General features: G+C 58.9%; 2 protein-coding genes across 4 annotated transcripts; one reads left to right on the forward strand and one right to left on the reverse strand.

The window, feature by feature from the left end:
• Positions 1-3,506: 3,506 nt before the first annotated feature.
• On the reverse strand, positions 3,507-7,896 carry RPUSD1 (RNA pseudouridine synthase domain containing 1). The gene is made up of 6 exons (XM_074552753.1): positions 7,434-7,896; positions 7,054-7,245; positions 6,838-6,961; positions 6,267-6,369; positions 6,083-6,184; positions 3,507-5,937 (listed from the first exon to the last, which is right to left on the reverse strand). Exons 2-6 carry the CDS (start codon positions 7,233-7,235, stop codon positions 5,552-5,554), a joined length of 897 nt encoding a protein of 298 aa, XP_074408854.1. The 5' UTR covers positions 7,236-7,245; positions 7,434-7,896; the 3' UTR covers positions 3,507-5,551.
• Positions 7,897-8,030: 134 nt separating this feature from the next.
• CHTF18 (chromosome transmission fidelity factor 18) lies at positions 8,031-21,127 on the forward strand. Of its 3 annotated transcripts, none has more exons than XM_074552843.1 (23): positions 8,031-8,168; positions 8,306-8,470; positions 8,593-8,719; positions 8,800-8,974; positions 9,060-9,149; positions 9,259-9,311; positions 9,509-9,650; positions 10,175-10,387; positions 10,500-10,597; positions 11,174-11,297; positions 11,394-11,521; positions 12,338-12,431; positions 12,510-12,608; positions 13,186-13,316; positions 13,762-13,915; positions 13,996-14,220; positions 16,107-16,256; positions 17,124-17,254; positions 18,513-18,645; positions 19,404-19,499; positions 20,132-20,189; positions 20,779-20,929; positions 21,032-21,127. In XM_074552843.1, exons 1-22 carry the CDS (start codon positions 8,075-8,077, stop codon positions 20,913-20,915), a joined length of 2,817 nt encoding a protein of 938 aa, XP_074408944.1. In that variant the 5' UTR covers positions 8,031-8,074; the 3' UTR covers positions 20,916-20,929; positions 21,032-21,127. The 3 variants fall into 3 exon arrangements, with proteins under 3 accessions (XP_074408944.1, XP_074408943.1, XP_074408942.1); XM_074552842.1 differs by having other exon boundaries at positions 20,779-20,944; positions 21,047-21,123; XM_074552841.1 differs by having other exon boundaries at positions 20,779-20,944; positions 20,977-21,122.
• Positions 21,128-21,197: the final 70 nt, after the last annotated feature.

A 21,197-nucleotide genomic window follows, 5' to 3' on the forward strand; every position in this document is an offset into this window, starting at 1 on the left:
AGGGAAGAAGGGATCTGAGATGCAGGGAATAGGATCTGACCCGGCTGGAGCACATACAGTGCTGCCCGTGGGAGCAGCCAGGAGCTGCAGCAGCCCCTGGGTGACTTGTGGGGACAAAAGCCACCAAAGCCACTCTCAGCAGCGGGGACACTCGGGTGGGTCTGTCCCTGCTTGCCTGGAGCTGGGTTTGGGAGCAGGGCACAGAGGGGAGGGATGGGACAAGGACAGGGCCACGCTGTGCACAGAGGGACAGCAGGGAGGTGGTGGCTGTGCCACCCTGGAGCTGAGCGCTGCAGGAATGGTGGCACCTCCAGAGCCAGCTGGGGGATTTTGGGGAAGCCCTGGCACGGTGGGAGCCAGCAGAGCCGGCAGGGACTCACCGCTGTGGCTTTCACCGGGTCTGTGGAGATGCCTACAAGGAAGCAGGAGCAGGTTAGGAAACATCCCTGGAGTATGAATGGCTTGTCGGGGCTGCTCCAAGCAGCTCTGGGTTTGAAGTCTGGGAAGAGCCTTTCCTTTGCTAATTTCATGTTTAGGAAATGCTGTGGATCACTATGAAGGGAGCAGCCCCCAGCCTGAGAACCCCCAGCTCCCTCCCTCCACCCTTCAGGAGGGTGTGGAAGACCAAAAGGGATAAATCCATCCCTGAAAATCTGGGAAGATGTCCCTGGGGAAAGCCTGTGGATGCTGAGGGGAGCAGGACACAGAGCCCGGGAGGGCTCAACTGAGCAGGACTGGGATGAGGAGCAGCACAGCTGGAGCATCCCTGGGGTCCCGGGGCAGTTTTGGGGGACAGGATGTGACTCACGGAGGCAGAGGGTGATGGCTGCCAGGGCTGGGGCTGCCCGCACCATGGTGCTGCTGCCAGGGGTCCGTCCTTGGAGCGGGTCTGGAGAGCCGTGTCCCACACTTGGAATGGCTGGAGGTCTGTCACCTGGGGCAGGAGCTGTTCCACACTCGGGGTCAGAGCTTGGGGACAGCACTGCAGGTCCTGGGGCTGGTTCTGTCACCCCGCACTGGGGCTGGAGCTCTGGGGTCAGGGGCTCACCATGCCCACCCCATCTCTGTGGTGCTGCACAGACCCCCAACGACCACAGGTGAGATTTTAAATCCCACATAACAGAAAACAGGACTTTTCCCACCTATTAGTAAAGAAATTCCACAACTGTCCTGCAGGGACAGGGTCCCCCTCCATCCCCCTGCTCCTCACCAGCACAGACTGGGAGAAATCCAGTGTAAGGCAGTGGGGGAGCCCAGCAGGTGTTCCCCACCCCTCAGGGGGATCCCCTGATAGAAAATCAATCCTTTCTCCTCAAATCCCCCAAGGCTGCCCACAGCAATCCATTATCGCTGTCTAACTCAACACAAGGAATTTTCCCCCCTAAATCTCATTTTTCCCCCCCAAATCACATTTTTTCCCCCCAAATCCTACCGTGGCTGTGCCGAGCTGTTCTGTTCCCCCTTGTCCAGGGGGATCTGGCTCCGGGATGGGAGGATTCCCCAGGAAGGTGCTGGTGGGGCTGGGGCAGGGGCTGGGCAGCGCTCGGCACTTTATCTGTGCGGGGTGGGGATGTTGCTCCGCACACGGGGTGTGACGGGGCAGTTTCTCAACTCTGTTTTGTCAGGCTCCTTTCCTTCTCCCTGCTGTTGATTTGGGGCTGTTTCCTACTTCTCATAAAGGGTCACTGAGCTCTGGGTTCAGCTGAACCGAAAGTGAACCCAGAAGGAGTTAAAGCCTCTGGTTTGGGAGTTTCTGTGCTCCTGAGGGGGATTAAGGTGCTCCAGGTGAGGGGAAAACCTGTAGAGCTGCTCAGGGGTTATTTTATAGGGTGCAGAACAGACTGAGCCCAGTGATGGGCTCAGGACCCTCTGGGAGGTGTCTCTCCTCTCCTTTTTCCCTGGATCACAGCCAATCCCATTCCCTTTTTTTCAGCTTTTCCCCCTGATCATGCTCCAAATGTCAAGCACATGTCATGAAGGGGACCTAGAGCAAAGGAATCAAATCCTTCCCGTGGCTCTGAGATGACAACCTGGAGGAGCTGTGAGCACAAACTTTATCTGAGCTTTTATCCCGGGAAAAGGGAAGGGTGGGTGGGCTGGAGCAGGGCTGTGCCCCGCTCTCAGCCAGGTTTGGGGGTCCCAGCCCTCACCAAGGGTCCCTGAAGCTGCTGGCAGTGTTAAGAGGGGTTTGTCACCCCCAGCCCTGTCCTGTCACCAGCCCCGTCCCCCAACCGGTCCTGCAGCCCCAGGGCTGGGTTGACGCCCATGGGTGTTGCTCGTTTCTATTTTGGAAGGATTTACTGTGAAAATAGCTCCTGTTGGGACAGTAAAATTACAGAATGCTATGAGGCTGCTGGAGGGACACAGCCCCTGCCTCAGGCTGGCTGGACAGAGGTGGCTGGAGCAGGAGGGCAGGGACACATCAGGGCCACTCCAGGGGTTACCGCGTCCACTGTGTCCCTGTGGAGATCAAAGCTGGCCCTGAAACCCCCTCGGGAGCCGCCCCTGGAGGATCCACCCAGAACTTGAACGTGTGGAGGAACACTGCCCCAGGCATTCCTGGGGACATTGCCAGGTCAGCTGTGAGCTCTGACTGCAGGTCCCTGTGCCAGGAGGGCTGGGAATGCTCCCCTCCCTTTACCAGTGGCCCTCTGCCCACATCTGGTTCATAATCTTCAAAAAAATCTCCCAGTCTTAGAGACTGCAGTAATTCCTTAGGTCTTCAATCGGTTTTTATTCCGCTCCAACCTGAGGGATGTGTGTCCCTCACACAGCAATCCTCTAAAATTCCATCCTCCCTCACACAACAATCCTGCAGCTCACACAACAATCTTCCCCCACACAACAATTCTCTCACACTCAATCCTGTCCCTCACGCAACAATTCAACCCCTCACACAACAATCCTGCAGCTCACACAACACTCCTCTCCCTCACACAACAATCCTTTCACACTCAACAATCCTTTCACACAACAATCCTCTCACACTCAATCCTGTCCCTCACACAACAATCCTGCAGCTCGCACAACAATCCTCACACAACAATCCTGTCCCTCACACAATAATCCTTTCACACTCAATCCTCTCTCACACAACAATCATGTCCCTCACACCATAATCCTTTCACGCTCAATCCTCTCTCACACAACAATCATGTCCCTCACACCATAATCCTTTCACACTCAATCCTCTCTCACACAACAATCCTGTCCCTCACACAATAATCCTTTCACACTCAATCCTCTCTCACACAACAATCCTGTCCCTCACACAATAATCCTTTCACGCTCAATCCTCTCTCACACAACAATCCTACCCCTCACACAACAATCCTCTCACACAACAATCTTACCCCTCACACTCAATCCTGTCACACTCAATCCTCCCTCACACAACAGGTCGGCCGGGCCGGGTTGGAGCCCCAGGGCCGCTCCCATGGGGCCGGTCCGGCCTCATTCCCCTCATTCCTGGAAGCCCCCGGGAAATGGATGTAGAGAGCAGACAGTGAAGGGCAGAGACACGTTTAATACAGCAAATACACCAAAACTGGAACTGCGGAGTGCACGGGACATCACAGCCACGCCACAACCCCAGGGCACCGGAGGAGCCGCAGCCCCGCGGGCAGGAGGGGACAGGACGGGGACATTGGCCTGGAAAGCAGCTGGGAAGGGCGCCTGGAAAACTCTGCAGGGTAAGGAAAATTCCCTCTCTTTTATCTGTGGCGCTGGGGAGAAGCAGCACGCAAAGGCTGGGCTGGGGTGTGAGGGCTCCTCCACACAAACATGGCGGGCTCAGGTGCCAGCCATGTCCCCATGTTCCCACCCCTCATCCCGGCCGTGTTCCCGGCAGGAACCGCTCCCAGCGCGGGCAAGGCTGGGTCCCCCCTGTGACATGTGAATCCCTGCTGTCACTCTCCAGCACCTCCTGTGCGCGTCATCCCTCGAATCTTTGGCAAACAGGTTCCTTCCTGGCCGTGGGACCTGCCCGGCCCTTCCCGGGCACACGGCCTGGCAGGAAGGACAAGGGGCTCCTGATCCTCCTGCTCTCAAAGCCCCCTGGCACCGGCCCTGAGCCCACCGTGCCCGCTCAGTGCCCAGGGCTGGCACCTCAGGCCATCCCCGCCCTGCAGTGGTGGCACCAAGCCACAAAACAAAGGGACACTTAGGACAGGTGACCCAATTCTCCCTCCACCACCCCGGGATTTCGGTGACTTGCAGGGTGTGTTTATCCACAAGGAGAGGGCTGTGACTTTTTATCCCCCTCGGGGTGGGAATATCAGCTGTGTGAACCCCATCATGTGTGTTTTCAACGGGATGGGGCTGGTGAGGTGACAACAACTCTGGGTACGTGCTGAAGTGGTGCTTGAAAGCCCTGGGATGGGGCTGTGTGGCTCCAGCTGTCCCTCCCCAGCTGTCCTGTTCTCCTCATTTCCAAATGTCCCCCACGGGCAGCAGAGGATGAGCAGGGAAGGGGAAAGCGAAGCAGGATGACCAGCAAAGCAAGGGCACTTACGAGGAAATTTCTTGGCACCTGTCAAAGCTGAGCTCCTGCCTGCTCTTCCCATCAGTTCTCAGCCTTTCTTTCACCTTTGTCCTTTTCTTACTGTTGCAGAGCTTTCCCAAACTGCCCAGCTGAAGGACCTGCCTGCAGGACCCTCTGGAAACCTGCCAGGCAGGAACCACCCCATGGGACCTACACAGGACACTGGTCCCTCCTCAGGTGGGTGAGCAGAAAGGGACTTGTGTCCTCTGACCTGAAGCAGGGATAAAAGCAGGAAAGGCAGTGCTAGAAGGAGGAGTAATAAAATCCATTAAAAAAGCTTTGGGCTGCTGGCTCTCTGACCACAGAAGTACTAAAAATACCTCATTCCTGAGACCACTCGTATTTTACAAACCCTAAAAGACTAGATTCTCTTCCTAGAAAATTGAAAAAAGTTTAAAATCCATTGGTATCAACTCCTTCACCTTCACCAAACCTTTAAAAACCGCCCAGGTGGGATGAGGGAGGGAGGGGGCAAGGAGCAGGGACCTTTCCATGCCCATCCCAGTCCAGTTTCACAGGACACCCTGGGACTGGGGGACTCTCAGTGTCCCCACAATGTGCTCCAGCCCCCAGTCATGGCCCAGCAGCTGGAGTGAGGGAATGGGGGACAGGGACACTGGAGCTGCACCCAGCACCTTCTCCCCTCCTTATGCTGGGCTGCAATTCTGCATCCAAGCATGGAAAGGTTGTGGTAATGTCCAAGGCAAAGGCAGTGCCCAGCTGGGCCCGAGCCCCAGGACAGGCAAGGAAAGCTCTGGGGTCACTCTAAGCTGGAGTGTGACACACTCTGCTGCTGAGGCTCAGAACTGGGAAAGGGACATCCCATGACCAGACGGATGATGGACATCACAAAATAACCCCACCTCAACCCCTCCTAAAATCCACCTGGTGCCAGCCCCAGGAGCGAGGGAAGCCACAGAGGGAGTGCAGGTGTGGAGGCAGCGCCGGGCTCCGTGGGGACCCGCTGGGACAAGGCTGGAGCTGGAGATGCAGGGAGGCGCTTTGTGCTCACTCCAGAGCCCACTCAGCCAGCCACTGCTCACACTGCACCCGCTGCTCCTCTGTCTCCTCCCTGCTGCCTTCCCCCCCTGCTCCCTCCTCTCTGGCAGCTTTCTGGCTCTCCTCCTCCTTGTGTGTCCCCTTGTCCTTGAGCTCCTGGATGACATCCTCCAGCCGCTGGGTGACGTGCTGGGGCACCCAGTTGCTGTCCATGGCGGTGACGAAGGGGTCGGGCGCGCACACCTCGATCAGCTCCTTGCCCGTGGGGATGCGCAGGTAGTAGGCGTGGAGCATCATCCTGTAGGGATTGCTGTCCTGCCGGTGGCTGTAGGTGAAGTCCCCCACGATGGGGTGGCCGATGGCGCTGCAGTGAACCCGGAGCTGGTGAGTCCTCCCTAGGGGGAGAGCGGGGATCAGGGATGGGGAATTCCTGAATGCCTCCTTCGGGGCATGGTGACAATGCACCTAATGGCATTTGTCCCCCTGCTTCCCTCATCCCTTTCCAGGCTCTGCTCCAATCAGAGCTGCCCCTGTCCCCACCTGTCAGCGGCTGCAGCAGCACTTTGGTGACGGGGTCTCCGCTGTAGGATCCATGTTCCAGCACGATCAGCTCCGACTGGCACGGCTTGGGATTCTCACAGCCTGCAAGGAGATCCAGAAAGGGTTTGTGATGCCCCAGAGCATCCCTGGGGGCGTGGGCAGAGCAGGGGCTGGGGCTGCTCACCCTCTGTGCCCTCGATGCACATCATGTGGGTCATGCCCTCCGTGGTGTTCTTCCCGATGGCGTAGCGGATCGACATCCAGCTCTGGCTCACGTGTCCCCTCACCTGGGGACAGGAACGTGCACACTGAGCCCAGGCACGTGCTCCTCACCCACCCCCCATGGAATCACAGAAAGGATGGGGCTGGAAGGACCTTAAAGCCCATTCATTTCCCCAAGCCCAACTCCTTGTCGGGGTAGGGACACCTTCAACATTGCTGCCAGCCCCATCCAAGCTGGCCTTGGACACTTCCAGGGATGGAGCAGCCACAGCTTCTCTGGGCACCCTGTGCCAGAACTCCTTCCTGATATCCAACCTAACCCCACCCTCTGGCAGTGGGAAGCCATTCCCTGTGTCCTGTCCCTCCATGCCCTTGTTCAAATCCCTCTCCAGCTCTCTTGGAGCCCCTTTAAGCTCCAACACTGAATCTTTCTCCTCTCCAGCTGAACACCCCCAAGTCCCTCAGCTTTCCCTCAGGGCAGAGGTGTTCAGGAACACCAGAAGGCCGGGCAGGAGGTAGCAGGGAGGGCTCACCAGGGCCAGGTAGGCTTTGGTCACCAGGCGCTCCTTGAAGCACTTGTAGGCACTTCCCGCCGCCGCTTTGTTGAGTGCCACACACAGGGCCCCGCTGGTGGAGAAATCCAGCTGGTGGCAGAACCTGGGAAGGACACGGGGGTACAGGAGCAGCCAGGGCATCTCAGGAGCGTCCCGAGCAGAGGGCAGAGCCGGGCTCGGTGCCCAGGCGCTCACCTGAAGCCGTAGTAGGTGTCGGGGTCGGCCAGCTCGGGGAAGCGGTGCTTGAGCTGGCTCTGCAGGGTCAGCGTCTCGTACCACATCTTGCTGTCGATGCGCAGGTCCCAGTGCTTGTTGACCACGATGAAGTCGGAGCTCTGGTACAGGATGGACAGGTTGTCGATGGTGCCCGGCTCCATGGCCAGCGCCCTGCGGGGCACAGAGAGCGAGCGGGAACCGGGATGAGGAACCGCCAGCTGCGGGATGGGCACAGCAGCCCCGGACACACGGGACGGGCAGGGCCTGGAGGTGGGATACCCCAGCAGGGAACGGACATGCACCGGTGCTGCCGAGGTTACCTGCAACCCTGCTGTCACCCTGCCTGTCCCCAGGCTCACCGGTGTCACACCGTGCGGGTGCAGGTCCCACGGCGGTGCGGACGCTACCGCAGCGCTCCGGCCGCGGCCATGCCGATGTCACAGCGCACGGCCCCGCCGCTGTCCCGCTGTCCCGGGCCGCCCCGGCGCCATGCACGGAAGGCCCATGCCCGCCCCGCTGTCACGCGTGGAGGCCCCGCAGCCGTGCGGTGCTGCCTCTGCCCATCCCGGCGGCGGCCATCGGCCTCTCCCCGCTGCAGCGAGCGCGGCGGCTCTGCCGGCGGGCACGGGACAGAGGGGAGAGGGGACAAGGGACGCGGGGCGGGGATACGTGCGACGGAGAGGACCCTGGACCGGGCGGCGGTGACCCGGGACGGGCGGAGGTGACCCGGACTCGTACCCGGACCCGGCCGGGGGCACCCGCGCAGCGCCGCCGCCGCCCCCCGGCCCCGCCCGCTCCCGCAGCGCCTCCCGGCAGCGCTCACGTCGCGTCCAATCAGCGCCGTCCCCGCCGCGTCCTCCCGCGCGCCCCGTCCAATCAGCGCCGTCCTCGTCTCCGCCTTCGCGCCCCGCGCCCAATCAGCGTCGGCTCCGCGGCGCGCGCGGGCGGAAGCGCGGCGGGCGCGGGGCCGGTGGCGGCGGCGGCGGGGCGGGAGCGGCGCATGGCGAGCGCCGAGGATGGGCCCGAGGACGGGCCTGACGATGGCTACTACGAGCGCTTCGCCGACGAGCTGGAGGTGCTGGCCGAGCTGGGAGGTGGGCGCTGCTGCGGCTCTGGACGGGAGGCGGCGGAGGGAGGGAGCGGGCAGGACCGTGCTTTGCGCGCCCGTGTGTGCCCGTCCCGCCGCGGGTCCCCTCCGGTGACCGGCACCGTGGTGTGACCCCTCTTGCAGATGAGCCGTCCCCACCCGCCGGCCCCAAAACATCGCAGTTCCGGAGCAAGCGGCAGCCGCCGGAGCAGCCCGACCTCCCCGGGGACTCTCCCGGCGGCACCGGCGCCAAGAAGAGGGACCGGGACTGTGTCCCCGCCGTGTCCCCGGCAGCAGCCGAGCCTCGCAGTAGGTTTGACCCGGTTCCCCGGGTGCTGCTGCCCCTGTTCCCCATCCCGAGCGGTGCCGGGTGCTGGAGCATCCCTGGGTACCACCGTCCGTCAGTGAGTGATGCTCTCCTCCTGCTCCAGCCCCGAAGCCGAAGCGGCAGCGCCTGGAAGCTGTTAAGAAGCTCGATTTCGGTGGGGACGATGAGCTGGCTCCGGATGTCCCCTGGGATGGTGGCCCAGATGCACCTCTGGCTCCCCACGATACCAGGTTGGCCACGCTGAACCCCATTTGTAACAGGAGAGAGGGGAAGAGCCCTTCTCCTGCTTAAGAATTTTGGTGTTTTCCAGCTCGAACCAGCTGGACATGAGTGGAATGGTCCCCATGCAGACCACACCACCCTTGGAAAAGAAGAGGGTCCTGAGGAGACCCCCCATCCTGGAGGATTACATCAATGTGACATCCACCCAGGGCACCAGGGTCTTCCTGGTGCTGAGGGATGATCCCTGCAGGACAGGGCTGGAGGTGAGGAGGGGTCTGAAGGTCGGCTTTGCTCCTCGGTGGCCTCCAGGTGGCTCAGGCGGGCGCTGGCCGTGCTGTGTCCCTGCAGCTCCCGGATTCCCTGGGCTGGAACGCTCGCAGGCCGCTCCACTTGCTGGGGGTGCCCTTCTCCTACCTGAAGGAGCAGGTGGCTGAGGAGGTACCGCATGTCCCTGCCCTTCCCCTGAGTCCCTGGCACCCCTGCTGGCCACAGGGCTGGCTCCCAAACCCCTGTCCCCAGCCGTGACCCCTCTGTGTTTGTGCTCAAGCGTCGCAGGCGGGTTCTGGAGGCCTCCCAGCAGCTGACAGAGATCATCAACAGGTGAGGTGCTGGCGTGAAATCCCTCCCCAATCCCTGCCTTGCTGCTAGATTTGTCTCCCTCACAATCAGATTATGGGGGACCTGCAAGCAGAGGGGCCTTTTTGCCCTCATTACCCCCAGCCTGGGGGGTCTGTGTGCAGTTCCCACCCTGCCCTGACTGCTGGGGTGCTTTGGGGTACCTCAATTCCATGCTGCAGCTGCCTGGGGAGCGAGGCCAGCACCGAGAGCCCGGATCCCAGCATGGACACAGCCCCAGCAGCCCAGGAGGAGCCTGCATCCCACTGCCTCTGGGTGGACAAGTTCACCCCCCAGCGCTACATGGAGCTGCTCAGTGATGATGTGAGGTGCTGGGACAAGGGGGGGCTTGGCATGAGTGGGGTCATGCCCTGGGATCAGGAATTGCCTTTGGAAGCACTGGCTTGGGGGGCTGTGTCTGTGCTGCTCTGCCTGGGAGCAGTCCTGGGAGCTTGGGATGGCAGCTTTGCACTGGAAGCTGGGGGTGTTCTGGCAGATAAACCTATGGAATGTCACCAAAATGAGACAAAAAAGATTGAGAGGATTTTAATTAGAAATTGGTGGATATTTTGAATTGTTCTGGGGATTGTTAGAAGTTTTGTAGGGAATTGGACGTGCTGGGAATTGCTGAGTTGAGCCAAGAGAGAGCAGGGCCAGCAGGGATGGGGCTGGTGTGACTCACCCAGCTTTCCTGAGGGATGGGGGCTGAGCTGGGAAGGGAAATGTCCCCACCTTGTCCCAGGGAGGTGCCAGGTGGAACCCTGAGCAGCCTCCCCCATGAAGGAGAGCTTTCCTCTGCCCCAGCTGGCTTTCCCCAGGTTCCATGGATTTTCCCTGCTTCCCTGCAGTACACCAACCGCTGCCTGCTCAAGTGGCTCAAGCTGTGGGACACGGTGGTGTTCGGCAAGGACAAGGCTGGCAAGAAGCCCAAGCCCAACCCTGCAGCCAATCCCCCCCTCAGCCATGCCAAGGAACATCCCAACAAGTGGAAAACCAAGGTGCAGCTCACCGAGGAGATGCTGGAGGCCGAGCTGGACCAGCACAAGAGACCCAAACACAAGGTGGGCAACAGGGGACGCGGCTGTGGCTCCCTGTGCTGCCTCCAGCTGAGGAGCAGCATTGTCCCCTCTGAGGAGGAAGCTCTCCAGGGGTGACCTTCTCTCTGCGCCACAGGTGGCCCTGCTCTGTGGGCCCCCTGGCCTGGGCAAGACCACGCTGGCCCACGTCATCGCCAGGCACGCGGGGTACAACGCTGTGGAGATGAATGCCAGGTGAGCCCCTGGGTGCCAGGTGAGCCCATGCCCTGACCACAGAAGAGGGCAGGTGATACTGGAGATGATGGTGGCCTGGGGGCGATGCTGGAAGTGATGCTGTTCTGGAAGTGATGGTGTCCCAGAGGTGGAGATGTTCTGGAGGTGATGCAGTCCCTGGGGTCATGCTGGAGGTGATGGTGATGCTGTTATGGAGGTGATGCTGTTCTGAAGGTGATGGTGCTGTGGAGGTTGTGCTGCTCTGGAGGTGATGCAGTCCCAGGGGTGATGCTGGAGGTGATGGTGATGCTATTGTGGAGGCGGTGGTGCTCTGGAGGTGATGGTGTTTTGAAGGTGATGGTGGCATGGAGGTGGTGCTGTTCTGGAGGTGATGGTGCTGTGGAGGTTGTGCTGCTCTGGAGATGATGATGCTGTTGTGGAGATGATGCTGTTCTGGACACGATGCTGGTGGTGATGCTGCTCTGGAAGTGATGGTGCTGTCCCAGGGGTGATGCTGTTCTGAGGTGATGCTGCCCCAGGGACGATGCCGGCCGTGTCCCCACGCCCAAAGTCACCTGTCCCCGTGTCCCCTCGCAGCGATGACCGCAGCCCCGAGGTGTTCCAGACCAGGATTGAAGCTGCCACCCAGATGAGGTCGGTGCTGGGCTCCCACGAGAGGCCCAACTGCCTCATCATCGACGAGATCGACGGCGCGCCCGCGGTGAGCACCGGCCCCTCAAACACCACCCCAGTAACAGCTCCCCCAGCGCTCCACGAGCAGGAACCCATCCCTCCCGTCCCGTTTCCTTCCCCCCAGGCCTCCATCAACGTCCTGCTGTCCATCATCCAGAGGAAGGACGGCGAGGGTGAGGCGGGCGCGGGGCGGCGGCGGCGACGCGAGGGGGGGCTCCTGCTCCGGCCCATCATCTGCATCTGCAATGACCAGTGAGTGTCACCTGCCCAGGAGGGGGGACAGGGACACCAAACCCTGCCCCCAGACAGGAGGTGACTGCTGGGAGTGTCTGAGTGCAGCTCCTCAAGTCCTGGGGTTGGTTTGGGCTCCTCACATTGAGGGGCTGGAGGGTGTGCAGGGAAAGGAATGGAGCTGGGGAGGGGCTGGAGAATCCCTGAGGGAGCTGGGAAGGGGCTGGAGAATTCCTGAGGGGGCTGGGAAGGGGCTGGAGAATTCCTGAGGGGGCTGGGAAGGATCTGGAGAATTCCTGAGGGGGCTGGGAAGGATCTGGAGAATTCCTGAGGGAGCTGGGAAGGGGCTGGAGAATTCCTGAGGGAGCTGGAAAGGATCTGGAGAATTCCTGAGGGAGCTGGGAAGGGGCTGAAGAATCCCTGAGGGAGGTGGGAAAGGGGCTCAGCCTGGAGCAAAGGGGGATCAGAGGGGACCTTGTGGCTCTGCACAGCTCCTGACAGGAGGGGACAGCCAGGGCTGTGCTCCAGGGAACAGGAGGAGAGGGAACGGCCTGAGGGAAAGTTTAAATTGGATATTTGGGAGAATTCCTTCCTGGAAAGGACAGCCAGGTGTTGGTTGGTCCAGGCTGCTCAGGGCAGAGGTGGCGTCCCCATCCCTGAGGGGATTTCAAAGCTGTGTGGATGTGGCATTTGGGGACATCATTTCACGGTGACTTGGCACTGCTGGGAGAATGATTGGACTCGACGCTCTGGGAGGTCTTTCCCAACCTCAGTAATTCCAGAATTAAGGAGGGAATTCCCTGCTGGGCCCTCTCATCCCCCTGTTTCCCTCCCCAGGTTCGTGCCCGCGCTGCGCCCGCTGCGGCAGCAATCCTTCCTGCTCAGCTTCCCCCGCACCGCGCCCTCCCGCCTGGCCCAGCGCCTCAGCGAGGTCTGTGCTCCCCCAGGGCCCTGTCCCCTGTCCCCCTGGCTCGCTGTCCCCTCCCCGCTGAGCCCTGTCTGTCCCCAGATCGCGCTCCGGCAGGGAATGCGCGCGGACACGGGCGCGCTGCTGGCGCTCTGCGAGAAAACCGACAGCGACATCCGCTCCTGCATCAACACCCTGCAGGTGCTGGGGACACTGCCGGGGCCTTGGGGACACTGCCGGGGCCTTGGGGACACAGGGAGAGCTCTGGGGACACTGCCGGGGCCTTGGGGACACTGCCGGGGCTCTGGGGACAGAGGGAGAGCCCTGGGGACACTGTCAGGGGCTTGGGGACATGGAGAGGGCTCTGGGGACACTGTCAGGGCCTTGAGGACATGGGGAGAGCTCTGGGAACACTGTCAGGGCCTTGGGGACATGGGCGTGGCCATCAGGACATGGGGATGGCCATCAGAACACGGTCATGGATCTGGGGACATGGGGATGGTCCTAGGGACACAGGGATGGGCATCAGGACACAGCAATGGCCCTGGGGACATGGGCATGGCCATCAGGACATGGCATGGCCCACGTTTCTGCTGCAGCTTCAGGCTCATACAGGGACAGAGGGGACAAAAATCCCTTCCAGTCACATCCTGAAGCATCTCCCGGTCCCCTGGGGTGTTTTGAGCCCTACCCGTGGAGGAAGAGGGGGGTGGCTGTGTCCAGCTGTTCCCAAGGGCTTTGGGATCCCCATCCCCTCCATCCCTGGCTCCTGCTGCAGTTCCTGCACGGCCGAGGGCAGAAGGAGCTGAGTGTGCAGATGGTGCAGACCATGAGGATTGGCCTGAAGGACCAGAACAAGGGGCTCTTCTCCATCTGGCAGGAGATCTTCCAGCTGCCCAAGCCCCAGAGGTAGGAGGAGGGGGTTTTTACATTGTTGGGTGCTTGGGGGTGGTGATCCAATTGCCCAGAGAAGCTGTGGCTGCCCCATCCATGGAAGTGTTCAAGGGAGACCTGCAAGGTCCTGGAGAGCAGCTTCTTCAGGGGATTTGTGTCCATCATAGAATCCTGGAGTGGTTTGAGTTGGAAGGGACCTCAGGGCACATCCAGTGCCACCTCCCACTGTCCCAGGGTGCTCCACACCCTGCCCAGCCTGGCTTGGGCACTGCCAGGGATCCAGGGGCAGCCACAGCTTCCCTGGGCACCTGTGCCAGGGCCTGCCCACCCTCCCAGGGAATATTCCTTCCCAATATTCCTTCTAAACCTTTCCTCTCAGTTTAAAACCATTCCAGGTGCTTTGTATTCCTCCAGCCCTGGGAAACCCAAACCCTGAGCTCTCCCCTTTGGGCTCCCCCAGGCACAGGATAGGAATGGACCCCTCTCTGCCAGCCCAGCTCCAGCTGGGGGACGAGGACCTGTCCCACCCTGGGGGCTTCAATTCCTCCTCCCACCGCTTCCACCACATCCTGCACCTCTCCATCTCCTCGGGGGAGCAGGAGAAGCTGGCCCAGGTGAGAGCAGCCAGGGGGGCTGGAGGGAGGCTCAGACCCCCATCCAGGTGAGCTCCACCTGATCCCACACTCCCCTGCAGGGCCTGTTTGAGAACTTCCTGAACATGAAGGTGCGGGATTCCAGCCTGGGCTCCGTGTGCCTGGCCCTGGAGTGGCTGGGCTTCTGTGACCTGCTGGGCAGGGCCGTGCTGCAGGCCCAGAGCTTCCAGCTGCTGCGCTACCTGCCCTTCCTGCCCGTGGCCTTCCACCTGCTCTTCGCCGCCGCCGCCGTGCCCCGCCTGGCCTACCCCAGCAGCCAGCCCGAGGTGAGTGCAGCGGGGCTCTGACAGCCAGCCCTGTGCCTGCAGGACACCCCTGAGGGTCCCTGTGTATTGGGGTTAATTACCAATATTCCTGGATGGAACATGCCCGGGCTGGCCTGGCCCTTGCTGCTTGACCAAGGGTGGCAGCTGTGGTGGTTTCACCTCAGAGACACCTTTGGCTGGCTGGATGTGTGGTGTTTCACCCAGAGGCACCTTTGGCTGGCTGGATGTGTTTGGTTTCACCCCACAGACACTTTTGGCTGGCTGGATATGTGGTGTTTCACCTCAGACACCTTTGTCTAGCTGGATGTGTGGTGTTTTACCCCACAGACACCTTTGGCTGGCTGGATGTGTGGTGTTTCACCCAGAGACACCTTTGGCTGGCTGGATGTGTGGTGTTTCACCTCAGACACCTTTGTCCAGCTGGATGTGTGGTGTTTTACCCCACAGACACCTTTGTCTAGCTGGATGTATGGTGTTTTACCCCACAGACACCTTTGGCTGGCTGGATGTGTGGTGTTTTACCTCAGAAACACCTTTGGCTGACTGGATGTGTGGTGTTTCACCCAGAGACACTTTCGGCTGGCTGGATGTGTGGTGTTTTACCTCAGAGATACCTTTGGCTGGCTGGATGTGTGGTGTTTTACCCCAGAGACACCTTTGGCTGGCTGGATGTGTGGTGTTTTCACCTCAGAAACACCTTTGGCTGGCTGGATGTGTGGTGTTTCACCCAGAGACACCTTTGGCTGGCTGGATTTGTGGTGGTTTCACCCCACAGACACCTTTGGCTGGCTGGATGTGTGGTGTTTCACCTCAGACACCTTTGTCTAGCTGGATGTGTGGTGTTTTACCTCAGAGACGCTTTTGGCTGGCTGGATGTGTGGTGTTTCACCCAGAGACACCTTTGGCTGGCTGGATGTGTTTGGTTTCACCCCACAGACACTTTTGGCTGGCTGGATGTGTGGTGTTTCTCCTCAGACACCTTTGTCTAGCTGGATGTGTGGTGTTTTACCCCACAGACACCTTTGGCTGGCTGGATGTGTGGTGTTTCACCTCAGAGACACTTTTGGCTGGTTGGATGTGTGGTGTTTTCACCTCAGAAACACCTTTGGCTGGCTGGATGTGTGTGGTGTTTCACCCAGAGACACCTTTGGCTGGTTGGATTTGTGGTGGTTTCACCTCAGAGATACCTTTGGCTGGCTGGATGTGTGGTGTTTCACCCAGAGGCACTTTTGGCTGGCTGGATGTGTGGTGGTTTCACCTCAGAGACACTTTTGGCTGGCTGGATGTGTGGTGTTTCTCCTCAGAAACACCTTTGGCTGGCTGGATGTGTTTGGTTTCACCCGAGAGACACCTTTGTCTAGTTGGATGTGTGGTGGTTTCACCCCAGAGACACCTTTGGCTGGCTGGGTTTGTGGTGTTTTACCTCAGAGACACCTTTGGCTGGCTGGATGCTGCAGCTGGGTTCTTGGGACAAGTCCAGGCATGCAGGAGCTCAGGTTTACCTCTAGCAGAGAGGCTTTAGGCAAGGTGAAGGAAAGGAGTCGGCTCTGCTGGAGGGTTTGATCCAGAGCTTTATTCTGGCCCACAGGCCTCTGAATGCAGCAACAGCTCCCACAGAACCGCGTGGTTGCTGTGTGTTTTTAACCTGAGGGGGAGGGAAGGGGTGGGGATCCCACCAACCAGGGAAGTCTCAGGGGACAAATGACACCTGGATGGCCCAATGATGGCTGAGAGGCATCTTTTGAACTTCACCAATCACACAATGCCCTTGCTGAAATGCCGAGATTGAGGGACAGCACTCAGCAGGGGCAAGGGAGGGGTTATTGGAAAGAGCTGGGCTTTGGGGACAGGCTGTCACATCCCACCCCACCCCGTGCTGTCCCCAGGCCGCGGCCAAGCTGGGCCAGATGCAGAACCTGGTGCTGTCGATGGTGTCGGGGATCGCGCCGGGCGCCCGGAGCCGCGCGGGGCAGCAGGCGCTGGTGCTGGACGTGCTGTGCCTGCTGCTGGACATCATCGCCCCCAAACTGCGCCCTGTGAGTGCCCCCTGCCCTGCCCTGCTCCCCAGAGCCCTCTGGAACCCCCCTGAGGAGCCAGCCTGGGTCTGTGTCCCAAATCCGGGCTGGGTTTGGTGTCACGGCTGGTGCAGAGGCTGGGGACACTGTTGAGGTGCCCAGCGGTGTGGAGGGGTCCTGGGTTGGGCTTTGGGGAGCCCTCAGAGTCACCCCCACCCTGGAGAGGGTCTGTCCTTGCTCTGTGTCCCTAAGAGAGAACTAAACTTGATCTGGGTCCCTCCTCACCCAGAAAATGGGTGAGAAAGGATCCCAAATTGTTGGGAGGAAAACGATGAATCTGACTCCATGTTCTTAGAAGGCTAATTTATATTATATTAATTATATATTATATTATATTATATTATATTATATTATATTATATTATATTATATTATATTATATTATATTATATTATATTATATTATATTATATTATATTATATTATATTACATTACATTACATTATATTATATTACATTACATTACACCATATCATATCATATTATTATGCTAAACTATACTCAAACTATAGTAAAGAATAGAGAATGCATACTTACAGAAGGCTAAAAGATAATAATGAAAAACTCAGGACTCTCTTTTCTGAGTCCAACACAGCCTGACTGTGATTGGCCATTGAGTCAAAACAATTGACACGAAACCAATGAAACAATCTCCAAACACATTCCAAAGCAGCCAAACACAGGAGAAGCAAATCAGATCATTCCTGTTTTCATTTTTCTCTGAGGCCTTCTCAGCTTCCCAGGACAGAAATCCTGGGTGAATGGATTTTTCCAGAAAACATGACCTGGGCTGTTTGGGGTTTCCAAGCTCTGTGCTGTCCCCTGGGCAGGTGAACACGCAGCTCTACAGCCTGAAGGAGAAGCAGCAGCTGGCTGAGCTCATCAGCACCATGCTCACCTACAACCTCACCTACCTGCAGGAGCGCCTGCCCGAGGGCCAGTACGTCTTCAAGCTGGACCCGTGAGTGCCGGGGCTGGGGAGGGCACTGGGAGTCAGAATCCTTCCCTGGAACGGAATTCCCAGAGAATCTGGGGCCGCCCCAGCCCTGGAAGTGTCCAAGGCAGGGCTGGATGGGAGTTGGAGCACATGGAAGGGGTCAGGGTTGGAGCTGGATGGTTTTAAATCCCTCCCAACCCAAACCATTGCAGGATTCTGTGCTGATCCTCAGGAAGGAGTTGGGACTTTTGGCTTTGCTCCATCCCCACATCAGCTGGGCCATCCCTCCCTTGGGCTGGGGCTGAGCGGGTTGGCTTTAGTGGGATTAAAGGGAAGGGAGCAGCTTCCTGTGGCTGTCACCAGGAGGTGGCAGGACAGGGCTCACCCACCTGGGCACCTCCCTGTGGCACCTGGCAGCTCTGCCAAGCAGATCTGATGTCACCAGCAAAACCTGGCCTTTATTTCTTTAAAAGCATTGGTTTGACAGCTGATTTCTGAGTGGCTGCAGAGCCACCTGACTCGGGGCTTTGCTCTTTTTATTTTAGGGGCAATAATAGTGGATAAATAGTGAATAAATAGTAAATAAATAGTGAATAAGTAGTGACTAAATTGTGGATAAATAGTGAATAAATAGCAAATAAAATAATGGATAAATAGTGGATAAATAGCAGAAAATTAGTGGATAAATAGTGAATAAATAGTGAATAAATAGTGGGTAAATAGCAGCAAATTAGTGGATAAATAGTGAATAAATATTGGATAAATAGCAGAAAATTAGTGGATAAATATGAAATATTCAGAGCTGGCAGAGGGACTGGTGGCTCCTCGTTGCTGGGGATACTGAATCAGGCCTGTTAAGAATCCAGCTGCTCTGATGATCCAAATTCCTGTTCCTGGCTGGATTCCCATTAAACCTGTCTGGGGGGGCACCTCGGGGTGGCTCTGAAGGTTGAGCTGTGCTGTGCCCCTGAGCTTTTCAGGGCAATCTGTCCAATCTCCTCTTTTTGCTTTCAAGCTGGATTAAACCCCTCTAATCCCTCCTGCGTCCCCATTCCCATTCCTGCACGGGGGGAAACCGAGGCAGGAACCAGCCAGGGGCAGGGCTGGGAGCTGCTGGGGCTCTCAGGCTGCCCAGAGTGAGCACAGGGTGAAATCACAGGGTGATTTTTGGGGTTGGTTCCCCCTGGAATGCCCCAGGGGAAGGGCTGGGAGGTGCTGGGGCTCTCAGGCTGCCCAGAGCTGGCTGATTTTTGGGGTTTGTTCCCTGTTTTCCCTGCTGCAGGAATGTGGAGGCCGTGTGCCGCTTCCCAGCCCTGCCGGCCCGCAGGCAGCTCAGCTACCAGGCCAAGCAGCTCATTGCCAGGGAGATCGAGCTGGAGAAGATGAGGAGGACAGAGGCACGGAGCCTGGCCCAGGTGGGCATCCCCAGGGCTGGGGGTGTGCAGGAGATGCCCAGGGATGTGTTTTTTCCCCAAGCTGCGGGTTGGAAATCCAGGATTAACCCCCTTGCCTGCAGCTGTTCCCCTGCACAGCTGGGCTGGGCTGCAGGGCTCAGCTTTTGGCAGGGATTCTGGAGGGAATTGAAGCTTTGAGCCCTTCCAGTGAGGGGTGTGAGGAGGTGGGAATTTTCAGTGGGAATTTTCAGTGGGAATTTTTAGGTGGGGATTTTAGGTGGGAATTTTTGGCTGCTGTTTGTACCTGGCCTGTACCTGAACTCTTCCCTGGCTGCTGCCACTTCCAAAGCTCCCAAAGCCCCCAGGAGCAACGGAGTGGCTCTGCCCACTCTCCTGGAGGCAGGAAAAGATGGGAAGGGGTGGAAAAGGTGGAGAAACATCCCTGGGTGTAGCTGATGCCTGCCCTGCCCTGGTGCCAGAGGGATAATTAATCCCTGGGAGCCCCTTGGAGCAGCAGAAAGGCTCCTGGGAGGTGTGTGGGACAAAGAGAAGCTGCAAAAACATCTCTGAAGGCTCCTTGTTTACATGGTGGGGATGTGAAATCCCAGGGAAAGGGGCTGGGGCAGATCCCAGGAGGCAGAAAATGATGGGAAAATCTTTGGGATGTTGGAATCCAACCTGGGTGGGATGGGGCCAGGGGGGGTGACAGGAGCTCAGTGCCCAGTCCTGGAGCTCAGACAGCCCGAGGGGAGCCTGGCCCAGCTCTGTGCTCCCCACAGGAGCCCGGGAATGGCCCCGGGGAGGAGCCAGCGGGGACCCCCAACCACCAGCAGTGCCTGGAGCACATCGTGAGGAGAGCAGCCCTGCAGGACAAGGTCAGGCCCCCGTTCCTGCCCCAATTCCTGCCCCAATTCCTGCCCCACCTCCCCCCAGCCCTTCCTGGGCTGCCAGGCCCTCCCTGGCTCCCCTGCAATTGGGATTTTTAGTCCATTTCCTTTAATAGCCCAGCCCAGCTCCATGTGTCCCGTAAAGGCCTCGCTGGGATTGGCACGAATTGGGCTGGGTGACATTTTGGGTGTGTCCTGGGAAGTTTTCAGGGCTGGGGGAGGGAGGGGCTGTGGGGATTTTGGGCTGAAATAGCTGGATTTGGGCTCTGTGGGAAAGCAGCTTGGAAAAGCTGCTCTGGAACAATCCCACCCTGGGCTCCAAGAGGAGCTGGGATCCTTCCCTGGCACTGCCCCTCTCCAGGGCTCGGCTGCCAGCCCTCTCCTGCCTGTACAACCCCACCTGAGCCTCACCTTTTGCCTTTCCCCCAAATTTGGATGCTGTTTGCATTCCCAGGCCTCTGGCCCATCCTGCAGGATTTGCATTTGGCTCCTGCTCTGCTCTTGGGGTGCCTGAGCCGTGCCCAGGGTCAGCCCTGCCCTGGTTCTGTCCCTCCCTGAGCAGCAGCTGCGAGTGCAGGTGCCCCAGAGCCACCCCCATTGCTGCTGCTTGCTCCCCACAGCCTGAACTGGACTTTTTTGGGAGGCCACTCCAGAGGAAAGAGGCGGCCAAGGCCCCAGGTGGGTGACAGAGGGACACAGAACTGGGTGGGTGGCACAGGGACAGGGTGGCTCCATCCCCAGGTGGGTGGCACAGGGATGGGATGACCTCAGAACTGGCTGGGTGACACAGGGACAGAGTGTTCCTGAGCTCTGGGTGGGTGGCACAGAGACAAAGTGGCTCCAGCCCCAGGTGGGTGGCACAGGGACAGAGTGTTCCTGAGCTCTGGGTGGGTGGCACAGGGATGGGGTGGCCTCAGAATGGGGTGGGTGGCACAGGGACAGGGTGGCTCCATCCCCAGGTGGGTGACACAGGGACAGGGTGGCCCTGGGTGCCACTGGGGCCTCTCCCCATTCCCAAAGAGGGGCTCCTGTCCCTCATCCCCATCCCCAGGGGACAAACCCAGCCCAGCCCAGCTGGCAGGGAGCTCCTGTGGGCACATCCCTGGATTCTGCCCCATCCAAAGCGAATTTGCGGGGAATTTTTGGTTGCAGCATCCAGGATTTGGGAGCATCAGCTCTGCCCTTCCAGAGCCTCCCCCAATCCCCCTCTCCAGCCAGGGCACAGCTGATGGTTTGAAGGTTTTTCAAGTGGATTTTCCTGCTGCAGCCCCCCAGGTTTCCAAGGAGGAGTGCCTGGAGCTGCAGATGGGAAAGGCCGTGGGCAGGAGCGACGTCTGGTTCCGCTTCAACGAGGGCTTCTCCAACGCTGTCAGGAGGAACCTCTACATCAGAGACCTGCTCTAGAGGATCTTCTACATCTCTACATCAGAGACCTGCTCTAGGGGGGCACCCCTACATCAGAGACCTGCTCTAGAGGATCTTCTACATCTCTACATCAGAGACCTGCTCTAGAGGGGCACTTCTACATCAGGGACCTGCTCTAGAGGATCTTCTACATCTCTACATCAGAGACCTGCTCTAGGGGGGCACTTCTACATCAGGGACCTGCTATAGGGGGGCACTTCTACATCAGGGACCTGCTATAGGGGAGCACTTCTATATCAGGGACCTGCTCTAGGGGAGCCT

This window comes from Zonotrichia albicollis, chromosome 16 (assembly GCF_047830755.1).
Source record: "Zonotrichia albicollis isolate bZonAlb1 chromosome 16, bZonAlb1.hap1, whole genome shotgun sequence".
NCBI classification, from domain to species: domain Eukaryota; kingdom Metazoa; phylum Chordata; class Aves; order Passeriformes; family Passerellidae; genus Zonotrichia; species Zonotrichia albicollis.